Source organism: Olea europaea, chromosome 3 (assembly GCF_002742605.1).
Source record: "Olea europaea var. sylvestris chromosome 3, O_europaea_v1, whole genome shotgun sequence".
Classification (NCBI taxonomy): Eukaryota; Viridiplantae; Streptophyta; class Magnoliopsida; order Lamiales; family Oleaceae; genus Olea; species Olea europaea.
Window position 1 is genome coordinate 19,905,219 of NC_036239.1, and position 26,612 is coordinate 19,931,830.

Here is a 26,612-nt window from a genome sequence, read left to right on the forward strand (position 1 = left end):
TGACATTTTCCTTTCACTTTTTCCTCTCTGTGTTTTCCTAGAAATTGCCTATGGAAAAAATGATGCTACCACAATTTTATTGTGACAATAATATTACATTGGGTGACATGATTTGGAAGCACCTATTATTTGTACATCAAAGTCACAATATACCAGTGAAATATTAGATAGTCCTACATTTTTCTCTACTAGGAAAAGAAAACACGGACTAGGAATATTGTAGAGAGTTCCATCTATCCTACATGGTAAAACCAATCACTAACAGAAGTGAACCTTCAAATCACAAGCAATTTCGCCAAGCAAAATTACTTTACAGAAGAACTTGAGCATCATCTTCTGACTAATCGTCATCCTCCGAATCTGTAACAGGGATTGCTTAGTGTTATTAAATATATGTAGAAAAATGCTTTTTGATTTGGAAAAAAATAAACAAATCTTTTGCTCATGATGCAATATTTCTATAATTGTGCATCAAAGTCATCACTAGATGAGAAAAATGTGAGTTCAAGAAATACTATTCTGGTGTCAGTTTGTAGCAAATATACAAATGCGATGTCCAAGAGCATATTGCATTCTTATGTCTTTTGATTGGCTTCAGTTACACAATTATGTTGCATCACAAAAGGGATTTCCTCTGAAGAAGAAATTGAGAGATTTTTCGGCATTTCTTTTTTGGCAAGAGGAAAACTTGTAATGACATAATTATAATCTGCATATTTAAATTAAATGAAGGTTTTTCCGAATGGTTTTCGCACGGAGACGAGCAAACTCGCCAAAAAAAAAGAAAAAAGAAAAAATGAAAGCAATATATCAGGGGGAAATTAGCCAAGGAGGGAACAATTAAACATTAATTTGAAATAACACAATACCATGCCTACCTGATCTTATATCTTCTCCAACTTTTCCTCTATTCTTCAGTTGTCTTCTGATCATTGAGCATATTAGAATCCACCAATAAACATGGAAAACGAGCAGCATCAATAGCATTGTATTGAAGACATAATATATTGCCATGTGATATGGCTCTGACAGGTTCAGGACTTCGCACAAGTAGTAGCTGGGGAATGGCAACCAAAAAATTGCAATTAGAGGAGAGGTACCAAATGTTGTATTTTTACATTATCAAAATTGAAACTAACCTTGAGGATCGTATAACCCAAAATGGAAAGAATACCAGCCTTAGTGTAAACCATGAAATGGCAAACAATCCAAAGCACACACTAGCTCCAAGCTCATTTTCAGAATATTTAAAAACCTTAGCAGCTTCAAGAAATACATCACTTGCATCATGCAATGCAAGAATCACTGCACCTGCCCGAAAGAACCTATATAGAATGAACATCCATATACTCTATTAGTTCGAATATATGTATCAATTAAAATTTGAATAGGAAAAATATTCAAATAATTTTAAAGTTGCATGTTTGTTCACAGTAGTTCACGTCAAGATGATTAGATGCGAAAAATTCGAACCAGAGAGGCAGATTAATATAGAGGAATGATACAAGGACCTATCTCATTCCTTTCGTTTACTAATCTGTAAAATCACATCAGAAGTTCAATATTTTCCAGCAACAATAAGAAGCAGATGAAGCAAAAAGATACCTTGCCATGTATGAGTAAGCAATCAGAATAACAGTGACAACATGATGAGACATCATAACAGAGAAATCCTTCCGCCTTGTTTCCCAGGTAAGGAGGGCAGCAGAGCTATAGATGTAGAAGCCACATTGGCACATATAAATGAGGGTCAAAGGAGGCCTGAAATGGATAATGCAACAGCTAAGTTTAAATATACAGCACACCATCAATACATGTATGTCCTAAAAGGCACGCAACAATGCAGTTTGGCAGCCTTGTTAGCACGCATTGGTAAATGTGGGTACAAGACTAGTAGTCTATTCGTTTGAATACTTTGAACAATGTGATTATAGTGTTATTGACCAAAAAAAAAAAAAACAAAAAAGACAGGATGTTGCATCAATGGCCAGTCTGGAGTCTCATCGAGTAATAAGAGATTGACCATGCATGGGATCAGTGTTTCATCACTTGTGTACCAGAACCATCTTAAATCGAACGAGATGAACCTAAAATATAAAGTTTTTTTTGCAGGTAATAACTTGCAAAGATGCAATCACGGGAATAAAATGTCTGCATGTGATAGGCCGTTCTAATAGATGGCAAAAATTACATCGAGATAGTAATGTTGGAACGGTAAAGTCCATGAGCTAATATTTCATGTTTTCATTCTGAATTAGTTGTCAAAGAACCAAAGTGCCTGACCCAGCAGTGTTCTTCGAATTTATATTTGAAAAGGAAACAAATTCGATATCTTAAAGTAACAGTATAAACTTGATAATATCATCTTCAGAACCATATAAGAATAATGATTTCAAAGTTCATTGATTTGGATACTTCTGTGTCCTTAATCCTATTTTTCAAAAGATTAAAAAAATTATCTGCCAGTAGAACCATGATGGTCATAGAGATCATGGACAAAACCTAGAATATGCAGGCCAATGTAATAGCATTATTGGAAAGATCATTATGGGAAACCAATTATTTACTTTTTGATGGACATCATCTCTACTCAACTCAGCAAAACCTTGTCTTATAGTTATTTCAGGTAGGCAACATGGATCCATTTTCCACTCCAAATTATTAATGGGTTAAATCATGAAGGCTGGACTCTTTTTAGGTCAACTAACCAAAAAAATTATATGATGATAACATGGTGTAAAATCCAAGTTTCTTATAAAATGTTAAAATATTCTATTGGAGTTTCCCTATGATCTCGTGCTTAACTAATTTTTTCATCTAGCAATAAGCTATAAGCAATATAAAAGAGCCAATTACACAATGTCAAAGACATCATCAGCAGGAACAGCAATTTTATTAACTATTGGGACAATATTAAAGAAATGTATTATCACTTACTTCAGCTCATGATTAGGCCAACCTGTAAAGTACTCCTTTATATCCCTGAACCATGGCTCGTGGTAGTTAACTGATAAAACACAATACTCAACAGTAGCATAGTATGTAAGTTTCCACATAGACTCTGAAAATTTCACAATTTTTGCTCTTTTAGCCTCATTAATCGTCAGCAGATCATCTCCACATCTCAACAACCAGATGGCCAACCTCTGGAACAGATGCAATCAACAGTAAGGAAGAGACAATTTTCCAAAAGAATTTTTACCCTTTTTCAGTGGTTGCTTTCCTATCAGCAAAAATTAGACCTCATTATTGGTTCCATTCATACTATATTTCTAATGTAATCTTGTTTTAGTGGAAACTACTCTATTCCAAATAAACTTGACCTCGCTTCTACAACAACAACTCGACAAAGTTATCTAGATTTTATTTGTGTAAAATTTTAGCTTAAATCTACTTTTAACTATTACCGAAGCTGGATATGGATTCAACAAAATCATGTTTCAGTTGGTAGAGCTATGCTCTTGCAATTGGTTGCATGCCTAATTGTCCATAAGGTAATGAAGTAACTTGCACCAAAACCGGTGGCTTACTTATTATGAGCAATGGGGAATTTCTTTTTAACTAAACAAGGTGCAATTTTTTTTCAATGTTGGCTGCCACATTTTATCTCTGCTCAAGAAAGCAACAGACGTCTCAATCATTTTTCCAAAATTTAATTACTTATGATTTTACTGCTAACCTTGGGTTAAATAAAAACTTCTCAAAACAGAATCTTATTATGTGATCAAAAGGCAAAGAAAGTATTGTAAAAACGATCATGAGACTTTTCAAAACCATTTAACAAGTTGAATGAGCTACACTAGAACTAAGCTATGCACTTTATTTTTTTAGGTTTTCAAAAACACAGGAAAAAGAAAGAAAAATGCTAGGTTTACCTCCTTAACATGGTCAATTCTAATCAAGTAACCAAATAGCGTCCAGTCCTTAGATCCTTTTCAATATTAAGTCAGATCACAAAATCTTAATGGAAATATGATACCTTTTTGCTTTTTTGACTAGTCTAATTCTGATGTATTGGCACTCAAAAAACTTTTAGACGCTCCCACCCAATGAACAAAAAAAAATATATATAAAATTTTATCAAACTGAATCCTATCAGTTCACCAAAGAGTATCATTTGAATTATCGATTCACGCCACCAATTTAGGCAAATCAATCCAAGCAACTTCATGAATTTAGTAGTTCCAAATTCTATAGCATTATGTAGGTTCTAATAAATTATGAATCCTAAAAGACCTGGCCGGACAATGGTTCTTGCTATTGCTTCTTTTACGCTCACTCCGTTGAAGTCACGGGCAGCAAGTTACGGCTTTCAGATTTTACCATCGTTAACTCATTTTTCATTCATTTCTTTCGAACAAGGTATTAAAGCATCAATACAAAAAATTACTAAATAGTAGAAATATGAACAAACTATCCCCAATTTCTCAATATGAACTCAAAAAAATTCGATTAAACAGCATAAAATCTTACATTGCGTAAGTATATAAACTGAAAAAGTATTAATCAACTAAAAATGAACTTACGCGAAAGATGAATCTATCAAGCAAGAACCTGGCGACGGCGAAACCGAGAGCGAAGTATAACGTAACAACAAAATCCCATACGTTTGGGACAGCATTCTGCTTCCAGATCGAGTCCATTACACGATTCCAGCCTCAGTTACTATCCATATTCAATCACCATCAACAATTGAATAACCGAATAGTAACGAATTTTTCGGTAAGCAGAGTGACAGGACGGAGAATCAGTAGAGAGAGAGAGAAAGTATAGATCGAGGGAGTGGACTGGTGGAGAAGACGAAGATCCAGTAAAAAAAATTTCTCGTAGGAAAGTTTGATGCATTTTACTAGTGGGCCAAACGGATTCATCAGGCACCCACCAGTCCATGGGCTTCACCCCATAATCTTTCCTGACAAATAGAAAATGTACAGAAAAGGGCCGTGGGAGTGAAAAGAAACATTAGCTTAGAATTTTGTCTAAAAGAAACATTCCCTTAGTGAATAGATTATAATTTAAAATTTTCTTTATAATTTAAGGTACATATTTTTCACTTTTCCTTATGTCCAGCGTCTGGCTTACTATGTGAGTTGAATGGAGATCGAAAATGAGAATTAAATTTTCGTAATAGGATTTACACTACTTAGTGATATATTAAGACGAAGAAGGAAAAAAGAGTAGAACTATTTATGTGAACTAAAAACAACTTAATAGAGGGCCAAAGCAATCACAACATCCAGACGGAAATGGAATGAGTTCGAGAAGGGATCCTATTTCATGCCCTCGCCCTGTAGGAGATTTTCCGTCCCAAGTGAGAATAGAACGGGGCGGGGACCCTACAAGAGATTTCCACATCCCTTTAATTATCATTAGAAAAATAATTATGCTATGCAAACAGATTCAAAGCAGGAGGAACACGTGTCGAAATGTAATTGGACAATTTGAAAAATAAAAAAAAATCAAACACCAACCAGCAACTGCCAAAGACAAGAAACAAAAAGACAAAATGACTTGACAACTACTGGTTGGTGTTTGATTTATTTTATTTTTCAAACCGTCCACCCATGTTCGGACACGTGTCCCCCCGTTTTTGAATATATTTTTAGACCTGTTTGTCTAACATAAATTCTAGAAAATATTTGTAATTTGTATTATTTTCAAGAGATTCGACATATATTAAAACATGATAATAAACAACGTAGAGTCTTATAATAGATGATACTTATAATTATACTCTACGAAATTGCTAGCTAAATGAATGTTCACAATTTAATTAGAAATAATTTATGCTTAGCTAAGAGAGAGAATATTAATAATATATGATTTAATTTTCAATTTAGGGCAAGAATTGACAAGAATGAATAATTAATGATTCATGCATCCGCAGTGGATTTGTTACCCTAATGGTTTATGTGATTAAATATTACTCAAAATATCTTCGTGTGTGCGCCCAGTTCAGATAATTTAACCAGAAATGCATGACAAATAAAAAAAAGAGTGGCACTGAACTTTGAGAAGGGACAAGCAATATCATTGCTAATCCGAATGCCCCCGTGTAAGAAAAGAGCTAACACTATGCACTTGCAATATATCCTATTTCACCTTTATACATGGAATTATATAGAGTGAAAAAATAATGAGTACAACGTGACAACTAGATGAGAAAAGACGAGCTATGCGCCAACTGGGACTCCTACAATAATGAACGTTAAAAGGGACGAGCAATCAACCCAGACGAGATCCCTTTTCTCAGAATTTAGTCAGGAAAGCTGCAATTAGCCAGGAATGCAAGCCAAATGTATCAGGACATCAACCTATATGAATGTGATTTCGAAGCTGGCACATTGGTTGCTCTCTATGTAATTCCTGAAATCAGAATCTCCTTCGAATTTGAAGGTATATAATGCTTGTCTCTGTTTCATTCCAACAGGATATATTCTGTAAATTCTGAGCTCATCCCCTCCCCATATGCCTTTGGGTCTCTCAGATTTCCAAATCGGCATATGTTTCATAGACTTGAACTTCAAAAGAACAGCAGAATTTAAGGCCTCCAAGGTCAAGTTGTCTGACCTGCACAGAAATGTCATTTGAGAAAATCTATGACACAATATAAAATGGTCTTCACACTGCAAATGTAGACGAAAATTTAACAGTTACTTTTGTATGCACAGCACTTCCAAGAGGAAGAATCTACTATTTACGAATTAGAGATGAGATAGCATGAGGAAGTTAAACAAAATAATGAAAGGGGAACAAAACAAAGTTTTACTGCAACTCAATGGATGCTGATTGTTACGCCTCAACTGACGAGACTTCAAGTATCGACCACGTGACAGCCAATTAGCAATCCTCATCAGGCTCACACTCCATATCACTATCCTACTTCGCCTAGCCGAGGTCATAACTAAGGTAACTGAAGTGATGCATCATCTCAACCAAGGTGCCATGTAGAGGTTGACCCTTCATTACCTAGGCGAGGTTCTATAACCTACTGTAGAGTAAATCTGACACAATTAATCTCTTATGTGAGAAGGCATCTCCCACTTCACCTATCTCAAGAGATCCTTGATCTCTTCTATAATTGATTGATGTGACATCTCTACAGTAAAAAATAGAAACCTCACAGTCAATTTATCGGTTTACTTTTCAGAAGTCAGACCTAGGCCATAGGGTGGTTACTTTTTAAAATCATTAAATGCTTCCGAATCTATGATTGATGGAGTGACATCTAGAAGAAAACTCCTTAGCCATAAGATGAGGCCACTTGTCTTTTCATCCAAAGATAACCATTCCTATCCTCTACAATAAAAAATTTACATTTGGTGCTATTTGAAGGTAATGCAATTTTACACTCCTATAGTAATATTGTTCTCTCAATTGTTCTCTCTTTTTACCCCCATGCCTGTACAGTAACGTGACTCATGTCTTCGTCCATCCCACACCCAAATATACCTACAAGTTGACTGACCAACGGAATGCTCGCAGCTACCTCTCCCACTTGCATAGAAGGCCACGTGCTTGTAACAGTTTGTCCAAGTTTGCCAGAGATAAATCACGTGGAATAGGGACCTATTAGCCACGTCATTCGAGTAGAAAACGAGGTCGACATTGATCATATAATAAAATGGCACAAATAACATGTCAAAGTTAGTATTTCTTTTAATTCTCTCCTCTTTGGAAGTTCTGCTTCATAATTGGTCAAACATTTTACGAGCACTAGGATTTTCAACGGTTCTATTTTTTAGCAGTTATTAAATAATTACAAAAATGAGTAAGCAATAATAAATCCATAAAACAGCTGTCATGTACAGTTGTACTCTAAATACCTTAAGAAAATGGACTCCATCTCAAACCTCCTTCTTGTCCTTGCATAAATGTGATATGTAGTCCTAGAGCCACTTGTACACTTGCAGGGGCGTTTTCTAAATTCTGGACTCTCCTCGTCTTTCTCTTGGATCTTTGTAGCCAAATAAATGCACAAACGACAAGATGAGTGAACTGCTGCCATATCAACAAGGGCCTTAAAAGAATCAGAAGGCCCTTCAAACTTCCACCTGAATGGAGAGAATCCAATTGAGACGAGGCCCTCTAAACGTAGAAAATTTCTCCTTCTATTCCCATGAAGAAAATTCAAATAGCAAATAAATAATGATATGTAAAAACAAGTATGGAACTCTTGGAAACATAAGCAGACAAGGAAAAAAGAACACAAACAAACTCATTTCTTTTTTTTTTAAGGATCAAATGATCTCTACCCTCCCCTTGTAAAAAGAACCCAGGTCATTTGCCTAGTAGGCTTTGCTCTAACACTTGAGCTAGACCTTGACATTCACCAACAAACTTATTTCTGTAAAATTGCTGGAAATAGTGCGACAGGAAATAGTGCGACCAAAAAGTGGCAAAGTCATCAGTTTACTGTTAACCTTAATGACTCGTATGCACTGGGATTTTCAGCAAGATATTTCATGGTCTTGGCAACTGAATCAACATCTTTTAGCTCCCTGACATGCAATAGCGAACCCAAAGAAGGAGCAGAGTCTTGGATATTAGGTGCACCAATGACCACAGGGATAGAACCTATAATTTTTGTACATTCCCCTCATTAAATAATAGCATCATAAAAAAATTCCATCTTGGATGTTTTGATTTGAATAAAAATTTTAATCAAAATATTCAGCCATTTCAACTTCTCTTGGGTAAAAAGCATTGGAAATCTCACGAACAAACAGACATTATATAGACAGTATATTCTTGCTTTTATTTCTTTGAAAACTATGTTAGACAGTCTGAACCAAACAAATGAGCACCAGAAAACCAGAAATGTAATACCAAAAAGAGGAAGGTAAAATTTTGGACAAAATCTATCATGAACTTAACAACCAGGAGAAAATAAAAACAAAATGATACACCAGAGCAAGCTTAAAATCAATTAGCTCATCCACAATAGAGAGAGGAACAAGAAGAAATAAATTATAATACCAGCTACGAGATGCTGGAAAAAAATTTCGGTGACATAATCCTCCTCATTTGAATTCTCAAAAGCCAAGCTAAATTTGTAGTGCTTCAAAGTTTGTACTTTGGCCACTGCAAGTAAGTGCAAAGAAAAGATGTCAAATGAGTCCAGCTATGTCATACAGATACACATGAGATGCATCAACTAGAGTAAAAGATCAATATAACCATATATATAAATTTATTTGCCACCGCAGTTACAAATCAAAGATCAATATAGAACAACCATGCACACATAAATTGATCTAGAACATTGAAGACTCTCTAAATGTGAAGAAAATTCTACATTATCCTTGCATCTATACATGCCATATAGCATTTCCATTGATTTTCTTCATCTCTAAACAAAAGCTAATATACTCACCTCTTCCATCACGGTTCCTATGACAACCACCGTAAGAATCAATTTCAACGTTCGCTTTCTAAAGTCCAATCAAAGCTTGCAAGCGGAAGTTGCAAGAACCACAATTGGAAATGAAGGGGGCTGCAAGAGCACTTTCAGTTTTTGGCTGCACTGGAGCCATTAAATCATACTCAGCCCAAGAGAAATATCCCACGGGAACATCTGATGAAAGACTAGTTGTCATAACAACATCATATCTCCTCCTAACACACACACACAAAAGAATAACGTTATTAGCTTAACAATAAATCTGTAAAGAGACTACAATGACCAAGGGTGCGACTGGTAAACCTTCAAATTTGCTAAAACATAGGTTGAAGATATTTTTATGTTATTGCAACATTATCTTGGTTATCCTTTTTGTGACCTACAACGTAAAAGATACTATAAAAGACCTACAACTTCAATAAATTAAACAAATTGATTTAACGTTGGCAGTAGGATCTAGGGTTTTATTCTATAATCATATCTCCAAATCTTCAATAATAATTAAACTAGGATCCAATTTAAAACCAGATTTTAACTGTTTGTTTCAAATGGGCCAAATGGCCATATTTGGGGTGAACATCTATAAGATATTTTTTTAATACAATGCTGGAAAGGTTGATGTATGAGATGTGATATGAAATACAAGAACTAGCTTAATAGCTCAGCATTTAGCTCCTCTAGCGGGAAAAAAATGGGAGAAATGGAAAAGTCGCTTTCTGTTTCCTTTTGTTTGACGTATTTATCTCTGTAAGTGTTCTTGTCCCTGTAGTTGATTTATCTAAATTGAGAGGATAATATCTAAGGGAAAGGTACTGAGCAACTAATGTTTCCTGTCAGTACATTTACCTAAAAGCATAATAACTCCTGATTCCCAATCCCCAATATATATCAGATAAGACTTTTGTTGGATGAATCAAGTTTAATGTCAAACACACTAAGTCACTAAAGAGTGCTTACCCACCGTCGTGCCATATCAATGCTATTCTCAGCATAATATTTGGCTGACTCCATTGAGCGAATCACACTAGCAGCGCCAGGTTGCTGAGGGAGCCCAAATGCAGCATCAGGCTTCTTACCAGTATCAAATCCAAACTTACATCCCACAGCACAGGTCTTCCGCTCCTAAAAAAACATGTTAGAGGAGTCAAAAAGTGTAAATATTCCACAAGAAAGCCACCAAAAGAAGTCCCATTACAAACTTATAGATAACCGAGTAGAAGAAAAGGCTTGAATGACAATGAACCCAAATTCAAGAAAGCAAGTTAAGATTTGCTATTCAATGGTCAATTTAATTATGATCACGTTGATCATTCTACCATAAATAGCCCAAAGATGTCAGAAAGGAATGTGTCATTGTCATTAATGAGTCTAGTTTCTTTGTCCCCATCAATGGACTTGTAATAATAACATATCCATTCCCCCACCCATCCAGACGCGGTGCCTTTTCTCATTATCATCTACCGCCCTTTCTTTCCTTCCTCACGCATGAAGATTGTCGTATGTATGCTCGACTTCGGTTGCCGTGTATAGGTAGGGGAGTACACTATGGAAGGATCAGTCTTCTCTGCAACAACTGCAAGTACATATGTCATGTGAAATGAAAACGATAAACATCCATAAATTGAAGAGTGATTGTTATACATCCATGACAATTAATCAACAGTGCCTAAATCGAAGAGTAATTGTCATATATCAATGGCAATTAATCAACAATAAAAGCTTTCAAGTCCACATTATTATGCACATCTCCAGAATTCCCAAAAAGTTTAAGAAGAATTTAATTAAACAAGCCATAAATATTACTGCAGAATACGAAAATTTGGTCTAACTTTGAAATATTTATAGATACATAACTCGTCAATTCCATTTACAAAAATGAGCTCTTTCTTAAAATCTCTAGAATAAGGAACAGAATCCTCCTCCTCCAACAACGCCTCACACCTGTCTTCCAGCCCGAAGCCTGGATCGTTAAGCCCGCCGCCACCAAGGCCGTACCAAGCTTCATCTGCCAAAGAAACCGTTGACCAAGACGACGTCGTCGACCTGGTGAACTGGTAGAACGAGTCAGCCCACGTGTTAACCAGGTGGACGTTCTTCGCCATATCGAGCCGGCACAAAAATGCGATCTCCCCTAACACAACAAGGGTACATTTCTTGTTTGGTGAGAACGATGATGTGGATGGAAATTGTGGGTCGGAAAATGATGCTTCGGGTCGTGGATTCTGCCTCTGATTCGTGGTACCCATAGAATTTGAAGCTCCAGATAATTCTGGAAACTCAATATTAAATAACAGAACCCTTTTGCAGAGTGCAGTGAATCATGTAATGAGGGTTTTGTGATGAGTTTAGAGTGAAGAGGAAACAACTGAAAGGAGCTCCGTTTTTGTTTTGTAATGATTTTTTATATGCGAGTCCCCGCCTCCATTAGATGGTGAATTTGCAAAACATTGTGACTGAATTTTCCGAATATTCATTCTTTCAGTTCTCTTCTCGGGAATTTGGCGTAAAATGGTCCTCAATCTTTGTTTTCAGTGCAAAAATGATCCCTTGTTTTTTATGCGAACGGGTTGAAATTACAATTAACATACAACAATAACATGAGTTATCCACATATAATGATTCAAGATAGAAAATATATTTTCCAATCATATAATATGTAAATATATAGTATCGTATCTAATTGAATTTGAATTTAAATAAAAGAGTATCGTCACGTGATATTTCTTCAATAACGATCATAACTGCACAATATGAAGAATCTCAAGAGAAAAACAACACAATCAATTAGATGATGAGTTCATCCATGTCTCTCTTCTCAACAAAATGGCAACAGGACAAGATCGCATTCCCTGCTTATTCAGGGTTAGGGCGAGGACATAAAACTCCCAATGCTCGTTTATAAATTTATTTTAAATTAAACTAAAATATTATTAATTATTATATAAATATAAATCTATTAATTGGAATGGGAGACGAGGGAAGGTGTGGGACCATTGCCGTTGTTCCCCATTAATGAAGAAATTTTGGCTGTTGAATGTTGTAAAATTATATGAATCGTTATATTATTTATGTATATTTAAATTTTCAAATTTGTCATATTGTGAAGCAATTACGTACACTTAATGCATGATGATTTATTTTTTCCTACTGAAAATTCTGATTTCTTTAGTACACTAAACTAAAGAATAATAAATAAAGATTCGAAACTCATTTGAACTTCTTCCGAAGATTATGAATCTATTTGCACTTTTTGCAAAGAATATGGACCCAACTGCATTTTTTCCAAATTCAAATTAAGGGCATTATTTGGCATTGAAGAAAAATACTAGGGACCATTTATGCCAAATTCCCTTTCTTCTCCATTGTTCCCTTTATCTTTCTTTTGTAGAATACACAATAGTATACTATAATATAGCAATGCCAGAAAGCTTCGACGAGATTTAATTGACTATTTAAATCTTTTTTTGAACAGAATCCAATGAAATTCTGCCACTTTGTACAGAATGCCTACACGTTACATCTCTCTACTTGCTATTATACAGTATGGCCATTTTAGCCTTTTAGGTAAGGTTTGAGCAAACGGATTAGGAGCCTAAGAAAAAGTTAAAACTACTATTTTAGTGTTAACACAGCCAATTAAGTTTGTCCTAAACTTTTATTTAGGGCAAAAAATGGAGTAATTCATAAGTAGTTGATACTTTACCCGCTGTTCAATTGATAATCTTGCTCGTTGCATTATTCCGACTCCACCATCTCCAATTAAATAATCACCAAAGACCAAAATACATAAAATGCCCCTTAAATAGATCCTCTTCATTCTTACCTTCAAATCCAAGAATGCTCATTAACTCTAGAAATCTGATGCCAAACCTTTCGAAAAATCATGTACCACTTGCCAATAAATATTATACATATATTTGATCACGAATCGACACAAGACAGTGTGTCAAACTTGATGCAAAATTTGATGTACATGAAGCAAGATATTTGAAATTAAATCATGTTAGAGGATAAACAAAGCTCTCAAAGTTTTCAGATATGCGAAGTCCAGGTTCTCCTCCATCAATAGCGGAATTCTATGTCATAGGACATTTCCAAGATGGCACTATCTGAAAGAGCACATGCAGGAATCAAGATGATATCTTCACAGAAACACAATGCATAATAATCTAGTAAACATATGACAGTTGCCGAAAGAAAATAAATTCTATACATTACTTGATCATGGTTTGAATTATCTGCTAAAGCTGTCTTCAACCTTTTGGCCCGAGACTCATTGTTTGAGTTATTTTGACCGTCTCCATCCGCAAAATTCTGACCCGTATACTCTGCAAAATCCAAAAACAAGGGGGAAAAATCAATAATTTATAATAGAACGTATAAAAATGAATATTCGCACAAGATTGAACCCTTCAGAGAAAGTAAGCACCATTAACATTGTGTATGGAAGTATGATATCCAAAAAGGAGAAATTTTAATCCTTCAGAGCAAGTAAACATCATTAAGGGAAATTTCTAAATCATTCTTTGTCCACACAACATTATCTTGATTGCAACAATGTTACTTGTGGTAGTAAACCAAAATTCAAGCAAGTGCATTCATAAGCTTTTAAGCATTGAGCAAATGATTGGAGCACCTTTCCTGTTTTTAATTTCCTGTAAGTTTTATTCGGGAAGCAAGGATCAAAGTGGGAAAGTCGAGTTTACAAGACTTAACATAAACAAATAAAAAATCCTCGTGCATCTTCACTGAATAACAAAATCTAGAATTTATGCAATGGGGTTCAGTAATATGTGTAAATCAGTCATTCTTGACATATGGCGACTCAGTATTTCAACTACAATATGGCTATCCTTACTGAGTTGTCATTTGTTCAAAATCCACCTTTTCTTCATTTTCATGAGTACTTTAATTTTAGTGTATCATGAAATTCTGGCAAAAAAAAAAGGCAAAGGTTTAGATCAAGCCTAAAAATTGGCCAACGCCAGCATGATATTACTTTCATCAAGAAAGGTAACAGGAACATGCAAACAACAACTTCTTAAAGCAGATCCTAGCATCATAAAAATAAACTAATCCAGTAATAAGATGGATGTACTATGTTATCCATATAATACATGATTATGTATATGCTAATTCATACCTGAAAATATAATGAGACAGTTTGGAAAACTATACTTAAGGAACACGACAATCTTTTCAAAGAATACATGCCGAAAAATAGCACGTTTGTATCAAGATCTATGTAGGATGGGAAGGCAATGAAGGAAGGCAGCAAATAATAGAAGTAGTACTGGAGTATGCATCTGCAGATAATCCATGAGAATTGATGTGTGTGATAGGAAAACAGTGCTTTTGCAGGTTTGCAACATCCAATAAGCAAATAATACAGGAGCTCTTTTGAAGGAAATGGAAGTCTTCACATTCCCAATATCAAAGGACAGAAAAATAACAGATAACTCATCTCAATTACGAAGCAAACTCAGCATGCAACGGAATTTTAAACAAAGTCTCCTACCCAAAAGTTAGGTGTAATATGAACAAGGAATAAGTCAAGCACGAGGTTGAGTTCAAATCACATATCATGAAGTCAGATATATCACCAGTATATAGGTTACTAGCTGGAATTTGGTGTGGACATGTTCTCAATCCCTGAGATCTGATCCCTTCCACAGCTATGTGTTTCTCTGTACTACAGAGTACCAGACATTCTTGCGAAGCAGCTGATGCAGGGGGACACGTACGTCCAAACCATTGTACCCGTGGACACTTAAGAGCATCACTAGCATCAGCTGAAGTAGACAAGAAAGGTTGACCCCTTCCATAGTTGATCTTTTGCCAACAGCCATCCAGTAAAACAGTTAACTGATAAAGAACATGACATGAATCAACTTCTGTTTTTCAAGAATATGCAGTTAGACATGCATTTAAGAAAGAAAATACAACAAATTTAGAACAAGTAATGTGGAATCAAATGAGTTCCTCAACCTGATGAGAAGAAATACGGACATCAGCATGCCGTTTTTGAGATAGATGTTTCTCACTCTTGTTCAGCTCGGAGCATGATGCAAGCAAACCCATTGATTGTTGCAACTGTCTAACAAATGACACTTCCAAATGATCAAGATACAAATTGTGCTTCTCATTTGTCCATGTTGTAGGGTTATCCTGGAAAAAGAATGGAAGCTGAGAAAAATTTCTTCCCTAATATATACAGACTTCATAGAAAATAAAATTAGTTTGTAAAACACTACTGCATATATAGAAAAGTTTTGGCATATATCCTTTTTAACATTACCATATAACGTAATGGTATAGTCCTGTGAACCAGATCTTCCCAATATGGAAGCAATGAGGTCAATGGATGCTTATATTAAAGCATGCAAACTGCCAAAAAGGCACTTGTTTAAATAAGAATTTAAGAGCTTCTGCTTTAGCTACAACTGGACCACTTCTCCAGACCATTTTGAATGCTTTCCTGAAAATGCACTTATGGCACAGGGTATACAAATTCACCATATCGGTGAGAGCAAATCTATGTTTTCCTTCCTTAGGAGAAAAAAAGGCTAAGTATCAATATCCTTTAGTGGAGCCTTCTCAGTAAATCCCAAATCCCTCAACAGGTTGCCTGGTTTTTGGTCTTTAAGTGCAGAGCTAATGGAAACTCGGCATTTAATTCTTACATAATGTAACAACATACTGTTAGCTCATGCAAAATTATGCATGATCATGATCAAAACAAAGCACCACGAGACAAAACCATACAGCAATAAAAACTTTGACACAATCCTCCTTATCATTGACATTTTCAGACAAATATATTGTGAAATTCTATTAAATAATAGTAGACCTAATAACTCCTGCGCCTCAAACGTTCAGCTAACAAGCAAACTTTCCTAAAACCTGACCAAATTTCACAACTGGTCAAAATTGAAGGGGAATGCCTTTGCGTTTTTATCTCAGCAATTAACAGCAGTAACCGGTAACACCACTCCTCACGCTGACAGTCCAAAACCCAAAGGTATTTGAGTTCATTAAACCCATATCCAACGAACGGAATGGTGATCTGGATTCTTTCTGTACCATTGGAACAAGCTTTAATCTTCCATCAAGCCACAATCAAACAAAGTTATGAATGAACACAGCCCTATACGTTAACATCTTAAAAAAAGTAAAAATTGACTCTTAGTTGTTTTTCCTTCTTTTGATTTTTAAGGCTACGTTAAATCCACTCCGTTCTCGCCAGCTAGAACACACACAGATGGTAAGAAAGCATCGAAGTTCAGGGTTTTTTTTTCTTTTTTCTTTTTTCTTTTTTTTTCCCCTCAAATCTAATTAAACTACATCGACCTATGAACGCAAGTAAATTATCATGCACAGGATCTTAACTTTTAAGGTCTCAAGCCAATTTAATTTATTTATATCACTGCATCAAGCCAGCCACCACACAAAAAATAAAACTAAAAACAGGAAAAGATAAAAATAAGAATACAAATGTACATGTGTGCATACGGTAAGAAGCGGAGAGATACTGAAATAAAAAGATATCACAGATTACCGGTGATTGATGCACAATATCTTCCGAATTCTCAGCAGTCAAAGAAGATGCGTCGGAGTTCAACCGAGTCAACTCATTTGCCAGAAACTCTGTCATCGTAGAAGTCGCCGCCGGCCTGAATTTTTCTTCTATTCACCGGCTGACAGAATGCTTAATAAATTTCCCAAAAAAAAATCTCAAAATTAGCCGAAGAAATACGAAACATAGAAAAGATCTCGCAAAAATAAAGGGGGAGAGCGGGGGAGTCTAGGTAGGGGGCCAGCAAATGATCCACATGGAAACACTTTTCACAAGTGTTTGATGTGCCACGTCAGAATGCCTGATAATATCTTGGCCCAATGTCAGCCAGATATTTTTTGGCGGATAAGGACTGGTTGGGCCCACTTTGGCCTTTTTGCCGACAATAAGTCTCCTCATCCAGGGCCCATCCAGGGCCACATGGGCCCTAGATTTCCTGGCGCCCAAGGATTTCTATTTTCTAGCAGGGCTCTTTTGCCTATTCTCTCTCTCTCCAAAATTAGTTCTTTTATATAAATTTTAGTTTACTTTGCATAAATAAAAAATACATACAACATTAAACTATTGAAATAATGCTGCTTGGCTAGGGTTATTGACAGAAAATGGGGTGACAGGATGGGTGGCAACAATTGAATGAATGTTGTGTTTTCTTTTTCTTTCTTTCTTTCCCTTTTTTTTTTTTTTTTAAAATTTTTCCAAACTATATCACTGACTGTACCAAGGCTGATACTATTTTCACAAATAACTTCATAGGTTTCAAATAAAGAATTTGCAAAATATATTTTTGCCCCTATTTGATTTTGATAAAAATCATATATTTTTTTAGATTTTGATAAAAGATAAAGCGTGTGGTTAAAAAGTTAACAAAAGTATTATGAAATTGGTGATTGAAAATAAGTGTGGTGGAAAAAATGAATTTTAAAAATGGGGCCAAACATGGGCTTTATTTACGTAAATGTGGCTACTGCATAGACCTTTCATCTTTCTTTTCTTCCCTTTTTCGAAGAATTAAACTACTTGTACATGGGTGTTTTGATAGTTGCTTCGACAGATATTGAGGTGCCATGCACCTCAACTCTTAATTTGAATTTCATAAAACAAGGTCCTAGAACGAGAATCTTTCTACTCTTGAGCCGTTCACATGCATATAGCTAGCGTTTTATTCAAATCAAAGATTGAGATGCATGTTACCTCAGCATCTATCAAAGAATATGTCAAAAAACTTTTCGAGTAGCTTAATTCTTTTTCGAATAGGAGGCATGTAGATTTGAATACAAACCGTTGGTAAATTCATCAAGTATTATATCTCTTATGGATTCTTAAAATACCTTCATCTAATGTAAAATATAATCCAGCGGTATCAATAAAATTATATAGAATTTTTGTTCAGTAACTTAGAATTGTATCGATTGAATTTTGATATGTTCTTTGGATATATTAGTAACTTTTATTGGGGTTGTTTGAGCCCCCCCCCCCCCCCCCCCCCCNGTTTTTGCCCCCCCCCCCCCCCCCCGCTTCCTTTTTTTTTTTTTTTTTTCAAAAATACATTTTAAAATGGTGTTATGTAATCAAATCATTATTTAAAAACGCATTTTGACGAAAAAATGCGACTCGAATAGGGCTATCTAAATTGTCCAAATCTTTATGACTAAAACGGTCCAAATATTTATGAAGTAGTTCTTTATTGCTGTAGGCTGCAGCTTAGATAAATCTTTTAAAACAAGTTAGTACAATTATGTTGCCCACCTATTTCTATAAGTTGAATATTAGTGTCATTATTGGCTGTTTCTATCTCTTTATTATAATATGAAAAACAAAAAGAAACAGATATTTTAGTATCAATAATATCCTTGAAAGTAAAGTAAGGTCGCTTTTTATTCTGTCACTGAAAGCTGGCCCTATGATCAGTTTTTGGATGATCCACTAAAAATTTAACATTTGTAAACACGTAAACAATTCTGTTCTTAATAGGTTGACATGAAAAGGTAGATTGCAGCGAAGGTTTTCGACATTGCGATAAGTGTAATTAGGTTTCCATCTTTCAAACGTAGAATATAATTAAACAAGAACGAGTTTGAAAAAGAAAGAAGAGAGAAGAGAAGAGGGAGAGAGCAAAGAGAATTTAGAGGAAGAAAATATCAATTTATTCAATATCAAAATCTGACTATTACAATTAATAAGCTCCCTTTACATTTAAATTTGTCTAGTTTAAGTAAGAAAACAATAGAAATTATTAAATAAAATCCTAATTACGTTTTCTAAAATGAGTATCAAATGTGAAAGTAAACAACTAGTGAAATACTAGAAACTCTATTAAATAAAATCCTAATGACGTTGTCTAAGATAGGTATCTAATTTGGAAAAGTAAATTAAATAATATATCTACTAAGAGAACTCGACTGCAGCTAAATAAATTGTAATTTTATTCTTCAAGGAGATTGATATTTTGTCCTGATCAATTATAAGTATTGAACACTTGACAATAACATACAATTTAACTCATGCCATGGACAAGATCTTTCTGATAGACCAAATACCAATAGCAAACTCCTAAAAGCAGTAAATGGTGCAATTCATCCATAAAACACCAATTAACTTCATATAATGAGCACAGCGAACTAGCACCGTAGATTGACCTGCAGAAACAAATGATTGAAACATCAATGCTAGGAATATACCCTCATAAGGAAGCAAAATAACTTTGATTATAGTGTGATGGCCGACCAAAGAGATTATCTTTATGTGAGTGATTCAAGAAAAAACGTAGTAAAGTATAAAATTCATCATTAAAGTATTTGAGCCTATATTGAGCATCAAAAGAAAGCTCATAAATTTCATGATGTAAAATAATTTATCTTTTAATTTTGGCATGAACACTAGAAAATATGATATCTAAGTTTGGAGCTAAAATAATGTCACGACAGTTAATAGACAACAATCGAATATTGATAGAAAAATATGCAAACGTATAATTGCTTGGGATAAAAATGTGACAACCCGAGAAGTATCATTCAGTTGAGGTAACACCATAACAAAGTCAATGTGGAAGTGACGTAAAGGAGTAGAAAATAATAATATTAGCAGAAGATCAAGAACATGTGAGCTATTTGACTTAGGTGACAACAACGAAGGTAATTCCTCAACTATATCATTGTTAATTGTATCAAAAGCCCTCATGCTCGGCAACCAACTTGTCTCCATTTGTGATGTCGATATTCCACTCAATAGTATTATTAGCCTATGTGCAAAGGAAGGAAACAACTGCACTATAATCGTATAAACAAAGCCTTAAAACTTTTATAGACTATGTCAAATAAGGTTTGATCATGACAGTGGACTTCTCAAAAAGCCTCTCTACCAAAAACATTGCAAAAGGAAAAAAACTTCCATGTTATTTTTCACACTAAGGAGGGTAATCAATTTTGAAGAAATAGTTCAATATAAGAGTCATAATTATCTTCATGGATGTGAAGATATTGACTAGATGAGTTTCTTTAAGGATAAAAGAAAAAGTTGGAACATATCAAATATCATTTGTTCACAATTTAGGTTCAACATGATGACACGATAACTTACATTAGTCATAGTCTCAAATATCTAAACCTAAACCTAAAACAAGATACAGAATAGAATCTCACAGGTCTAGAACAACGGCGGCTCCCTTACCGTACAATATGATGGATTTTTAAGAGAGAAATGTAAATGATGATACACTTAATTGAAAGATATTCTTCATTTTCTCATCGCTATATTAGGACACTGTGCAGTAACTTGGAATATTTCACTCAGACAAGAAGCAATTGTCACTTTTATAGCAACATGTGCATGCTTTAATAGCTCATCCGAGGCCAATGCCGTTATTAGTGAAGAGATATTTGGGCATGGAAATAACACATGATTGATTCATTTGTGAGAACAAATCCTCAATTTGTTCAAGTAAAGCATGAGTTCATTAAGAGATAGTGAATGTCGAAAATGCTGTTCTCCAGTTATCATTAATTGTTCTCCTAACATTTTATTTCACAGCACAATATTTTGGGGACTAACTTTTGTCGAAGAGTACCTTTTTTTTTTTTTTTTGATAAATATTTTTGCTTAAAAATAATAAACAAAGGAAAACAACAAGACATTTTTTGTTTTCTTAATTAATATTAAAAAAATTCTTTGCAAGATATTGGAGTTTTTCTATAGAGAAACAAAGCAACTAACAACTAGAAAGTATCACAGGTTTCTTTTCTTTTCTTCCCTTTTTTTTTTTTTTTTTAAATAAAAGACCAACACGAGGTTCTAATAGAACAAAATTGATGCTTGACCAATAGTCAAACATGAGCAACCCAATGCCTGAACCATTGCTAAACAAGCACAATCCATCCATGTTCAGCATAAAATGAATATGATACTCATTGTTGGATCATTCATTTTTCTAAAGATTTTGCTAATTGTAATAGATTTTTATGAATTTTGAGTCTATAAATATCTCTAAATCCATTAGAAATAAATTTTAGTTCGACCCATTAGAGAATCTGTAAATATAAATCAAAATTATGTATACATTTAATAATTGAATTAGTATAAATAAAACATACAAAAATAAGTAAATAACAATGAAATATCTCAATTTAAATTATCATTCCTCCATAGAGTTATAAAGCTAGAATGATTCCATTTTTATTAGATTTTGGAATAGCATTTTTATTATGACAACCAACTGAAGAATGTTATTTGCAGTCGTTTACTACTACAGTCGTCTTACGTGCATACATGTGGCAATTAATGATTTGATACATGAGATAATAAAAAACTATCATATTAATGCACCAAATCACAACCTCACCTGTATGTCAAGTAGGACGACTACGGTAGTGGGGATTACTAGCATTACTCCAACTCATGATAAAAAAAATTATTCGAATATGCTTCTAAAAATTTTATATTTTTGGCTTCGCGTTGAATGCCCCTACACTAGTAATGTCAGGTCAAAATCATTGTATTTAATGTAGAAATTTGTAACATGATACGGTAGGTAGCAATGTATTAAAAGATAATAGAAGACTGGTTCTAAAGAAAAGTCGAGAGATAACAATAAAAGGGAAACAAATTATTGTAGCATAATGCACATCTAAACAGTACGTTGCAACATGAAATTCAAACCTTATCACCAGAATATGTTATTATTGTAAACATAAATACAATATTTTTCTTATTCCTTTACTTTTATTCCCATCACCAAGCCACGAGTGCAGTCGATTGTCCATCCAACCATCACGTTTTTCACCCTGAAAAGAGAAATAATTCGTAATGTAATTATTGGAGAATACTCTATTTGAGAGATTCAAACTTCTTATTCAAGTGTCGAAAAGTAATAAAATTTGACATAAACTAAGATAAAACCGGTTGTACTCAACTTCACTAACCCTCAATATTCAAAGCTATCCTTTGCTTTTGGGCAGATGTTGGAAGCTTCGCATCAATTGCCAATCCAATAGCTTCAAGGAACCTTATAAAGTACCAAGAATTTCCCACCATTCCAGCCCATGTCTAGCAGAGTATTCAAAGGCATTGTGGTTATTATGCCAACCCTCTCCAAATGCAAGTACAACCACCAACCCGCCAAATATGCATTTTTTTTAGTTTTACAATAGGTCGATCGAGTACACGTGTAAGGTGTATATATGCATACATTTCATCATGGGCGGAGCTAGGATGATAAAATTGTGGGGGTAAATTTCACAAAATTTTAATTAAGGGGTCAAAAATTGAAAAGGATTTTTTATTTTTTGAAAATTGTAGAAAAAACTTGGGCAAAATATTAAATTCTCAAATTTAAGGTAAGGGCTGCCCCCACTGTAAAATCTACCCCTGCACGTAGAATTCACAAGTACTATCTACTTATTCGCCACTCATTTCTACTTGCCCTCATGTTATAAACTAAAAGTTATGCCGCATATATCTATACTACATTTCGAGAGGGATAAAGATACTTATACATAATAGGTAATTGGCACGAAACGTCCATACCTTTCAAGTTTATTGTGGAAAATGTCCTTACCTTTTATTTTTTGACATTTTTGCTCCTACCTTCCAATTTTCTTTGCGTCGAACATCATTTTCATCCATTTTTGACAATTTTACCCTCCTATACAAATAAAACAAAAAGAAAAGAAAAAGTAGAGAACTAATTGCAACCATGGTCCCAAATTTTAAAAAAATTACAAATGAGTTACAAATTGCAACCACGCAGCCAAATTCGCACTGGCTTCGCCACAACCTACAGTGCTTCTTGCCGTTGCAGAACTCTCGCCTTTAACATACTCCATCCTAGTATAGCTTGGTTCATTTGCACCTCAAAGGAAAGTCTCTTGTACCTGCACAATAACGTGCTTTGTACATCCCCAAACATTTTTCAGTCCAGTAGTTTAGGTCTTTTATTGTTCATCCATATTCATTGAAGCTTCGAGTGACACTATTCATTGATTGTCAAAGGTATATTTGAGCTCCTTTAGGTTTCTAGTTCATTTGTTTGGCCAAATTCCAACTCCATCTTTGGAGTTTCTTATTTGGCTAGCAACTTGGTTTTTCTTATTGGAGCTTCACAAGTTCAAATCCATTGGGATTTCTTTGGTTCAGTTCGACCAGAACATAATCGGTCCCTGTTCCTCCATTGCAATTTCCTCTATGTTCAGGGCTGATTTTGGGTGTTGCTTTTAATTTGAATTCAGCTTGGTGGTCTTGGCGTTCCTCCGTAGAAGTTTGGTGGTTTTGTTCATTGTTGGTGATTTTCATATTGCTGGTTTTGCAGAGAATTAAACAAGTTTGTAATTCATTTGTAATTTTTTGAAAATTTGGGACCATGGTTGCAATTAGTTCTCTATTTTTTTCTTTTCTTTCCTTTTTGTTTTATTTGTATAGGACGGTAACATTGTCAAAAATAGATGAAAATGACGTTCAACGTAAAGAAAGCTGGAAGGTAGGGGTGAAAACGTCAAAAAATGAAAAATATGGACGTTTTCACAATAAACTTGAAAAGTAGGAAAGTTTTGTACCAATTACCCATACATAATTTTTGATACATAGGGGTGTCCACCCTCTCACATGAGTGAGGACCACTCAAATAAAATTATATATATAGCAGTCACAGTGTACGTCTCTCAAAAGAAAAATGCTAGAGGTACATAATTTTTAGTACATAGGGGTGTCCACCCTCTCATTTGAGAGGGTTGGTGTGAGAGTGTGAACACCCATATATATATAGTACTTCTCTCAAAAGGGAAATGTTAAAGGTATATAATTTTTGTCCACCCTCTCACATGGGTGGGACCGGCTCAAATAAAATTATATATATAGTAATCATCATGTGCTTCTCTTGAAAGTGAAATGCCAGAGGTACATAATTTTTAGCGCATAGGGATTTAAAAAGAATTAAATCATAGTTTAGTACTGATTTGCTAAATGTTGAAAAATTACCAATATTTTTGGATAAATCACCCGTATTCCATGCTTGCTCTCCCAAACGTGGCTAGCTGAATTCACTAGCCAAGTAATATGGTAAATCCACACCAATCTCACACCCTGCATCGCCATATACATGTTAACTAGTTTTTGTCATGTGCGTTCATGAGTTTTGTATTTATTGTGTTTTCATTAGCTTAAAACTTGTAGATTTCTCTGTTGAAGATCAAAATTGTCACTTTTGTAACTATAGGATTATGCTAGATTAATCCTTATTTTTTTTCTCTGAAATTTCTTATAAAAATTAGTTTAAGTGTTGTAGCATTTGTAATCTCAGTTCCGGACTGCTTAAGAGAAATCATTAGCTCTTCCTTTGAAATTTCTTATAAAAAATTGGCTAAAAGCATTTCAGCACTTACAACCTGAACTGCTTATTTATTCCTCAATAATTCCTTCTTGAAATTTGTACTTGTTTTCTTGCTTTCTTCTAAAATTTATTGTGGGACTTACAAAACTCACAATCTCAACTCGAACTGCTCGATAACAATCCTTATTGCTTCATCCGAAATTCCTTCTGAGAATTTGGACTTTAATAAGAGCATTCATTACTTTCATATAGGATTTCTTATAGTAATTGGATGGAAGGTCGTAGCATTTAGAACCTCAGTTTGAAATACTTCAGGAAACGTGGCACGGGCAAATAACTAACATTGAATCATATCTATATATACTTTATTTATCATTTTTTCTCATGAAAAACAAATGTTTAGCTATCACAGAAAATTACAATTTTTTTTATGTAATGCCTTTGAGTGAATTATCCAAATAGTCACTGAACTTTGTAAAATGTTTCCAAAGAGTCACTTAATTTTAAAAATCACCTAAATGATCACTGAACTTTGCAAAATGTTTCTACGGGGTTATTGAACTTTAAAAATCACTTCAATGATCACTGAACTTTGCAAAAGGTTTCCTAAGGGTCACTGAATTCAGTAATCTCGTGGAAACCTTTTACAAAGTTCAGTGACCCCATAAAAATCTTTTGCAAAATTCAGTGACCATTTAGGTGATTTTTAAAGTTCAGTAACCCCATAAAAACCTTCTACAAAGTTCAATGGCCATTTAGGTGAATTTTAAAGTTTAGTGACCATTTGGGCAATTCACTCAATGCCTTTCAAGGATTCTTTCAATTGACATGTCAAAATTTTTATATTATTTGATAGGATTACTTGTTTTCACCACAAATTCGTGAATTAGTATACATTGTCGACCACTTTTTGAGTATAATGAAAAATTTGTGCCAAGAATATTGTTAAAACTTTATAAAGCGACATTATCTTTTTAACTTACAATTATGTAAAAATAAAAATAAATAAATAAATAAATAAAAAGCCACACGAGCGCACTCCTCCTACCTAGATTTTTGACAAAAAAGTCTCATTTTTTAATATAAATCATTTAATGTTTTAGATTTATTTTATGAAAAATTTAAAAAATAAAAATAAAAAATTAGTCCCCACCCCACAATAAATGGAGAAATTGAACATCGACAGAGATGAATAGAAACAATTAGGGAAATGTATAATAAATGAATGAGGCATCGTCGTTTTATTATTCATAATGGATGACCAAAAAAAAAAGAAGAAGAAAAAAAAAATTGAGAGGATTAGCAAGGCAGCACTCCGTGCACTATGGAGTGCACACTCCGCGCACAAAATCGCCAACACTGCCACCGGTGAGATAGAATGGCTGAACAATGCTTCTCCTACAACTACAGAAATCAACTGGAGTAGAAATAGAATTCAAGGACCCTTTAGCCTTACCATTCATTTTAGACATGATCTCAACCACCCTCTGTTGACACCCTGAGCATCGAAAATCTGCTAAGAAAACAACTTCTTGTACTTGTTTAAGAACAAACATGCCGTGCCGGTGCCACCATCTGTGAGCATAATCTTACATGGTAGAAATGGATAAAAACGGACAGTACAAAACCCATAAAAAACTACAAGCAATGAAGTAATATTTGGCTATGAGAAAAAGAGTAAACTCATACGAGGTATTGCTAAGGATTCAATGGCAGCAAGGGTGGTTGGAGGAAAAGGGCCGCCCTTCAACTCTTTTTCTTGGGTTGAACCGAGCACATTTTGATTTCCTCTCATCATAATCATACTTCTGGGAAAG

General features: G+C 34.5%; 3 protein-coding genes across 4 annotated transcripts; all 3 read right to left on the reverse strand.

Moving 5' to 3' along the window:
* Window positions 1-51: 51 nt before the first annotated feature.
* LOC111389117 (LAG1 longevity assurance homolog 2-like) lies at window positions 52-4,855 on the reverse strand. The gene is made up of 6 exons (XM_023013975.1): window positions 4,527-4,855; window positions 2,938-3,146; window positions 1,606-1,761; window positions 1,140-1,325; window positions 879-1,057; window positions 52-360 (listed from the first exon to the last, which is right to left on the reverse strand). The coding sequence occupies exons 1-6, from the start codon at window positions 4,641-4,643 to the stop codon at window positions 341-343; spliced, it is 867 nt and encodes a 288-aa protein (XP_022869743.1). The 5' UTR covers window positions 4,644-4,855; the 3' UTR covers window positions 52-340.
* Window positions 4,856-5,986: 1,131 nt separating this feature from the next.
* Window positions 5,987-11,817, reverse strand: LOC111389108 (glycoprotein 3-alpha-L-fucosyltransferase A-like). Its single transcript, XM_023013967.1, is given in 6 exon segments — window positions 5,987-6,570; window positions 7,827-8,054; window positions 8,424-8,577; window positions 8,980-9,084; window positions 9,377-9,618; window positions 10,365-11,817. Coding segments are annotated over 6 exon segments (1,035 nt in total). The 5' UTR covers window positions 10,415-11,817; the 3' UTR covers window positions 5,987-6,314.
* A 1,478-nt stretch (window positions 11,818-13,295) lies between these two features.
* LOC111389122 lies at window positions 13,296-17,224 on the reverse strand. 2 transcript variants are annotated; one of them, XM_023013998.1, is made up of 5 exons: window positions 16,962-17,221; window positions 15,392-15,571; window positions 15,007-15,268; window positions 13,622-13,731; window positions 13,296-13,512 (listed from the first exon to the last, which is right to left on the reverse strand). In XM_023013998.1, the coding sequence occupies exons 1-5, from the start codon at window positions 17,055-17,057 to the stop codon at window positions 13,480-13,482; spliced, it is 681 nt and encodes a 226-aa protein (XP_022869766.1). In that variant the 5' UTR covers window positions 17,058-17,221; the 3' UTR covers window positions 13,296-13,479. The 2 variants fall into 2 exon arrangements, with proteins under 2 accessions (XP_022869766.1, XP_022869758.1); XM_023013990.1 differs by having other exon boundaries at window positions 13,296-13,731; window positions 16,962-17,224.
* Window positions 17,225-26,612: the final 9,388 nt, after the last annotated feature.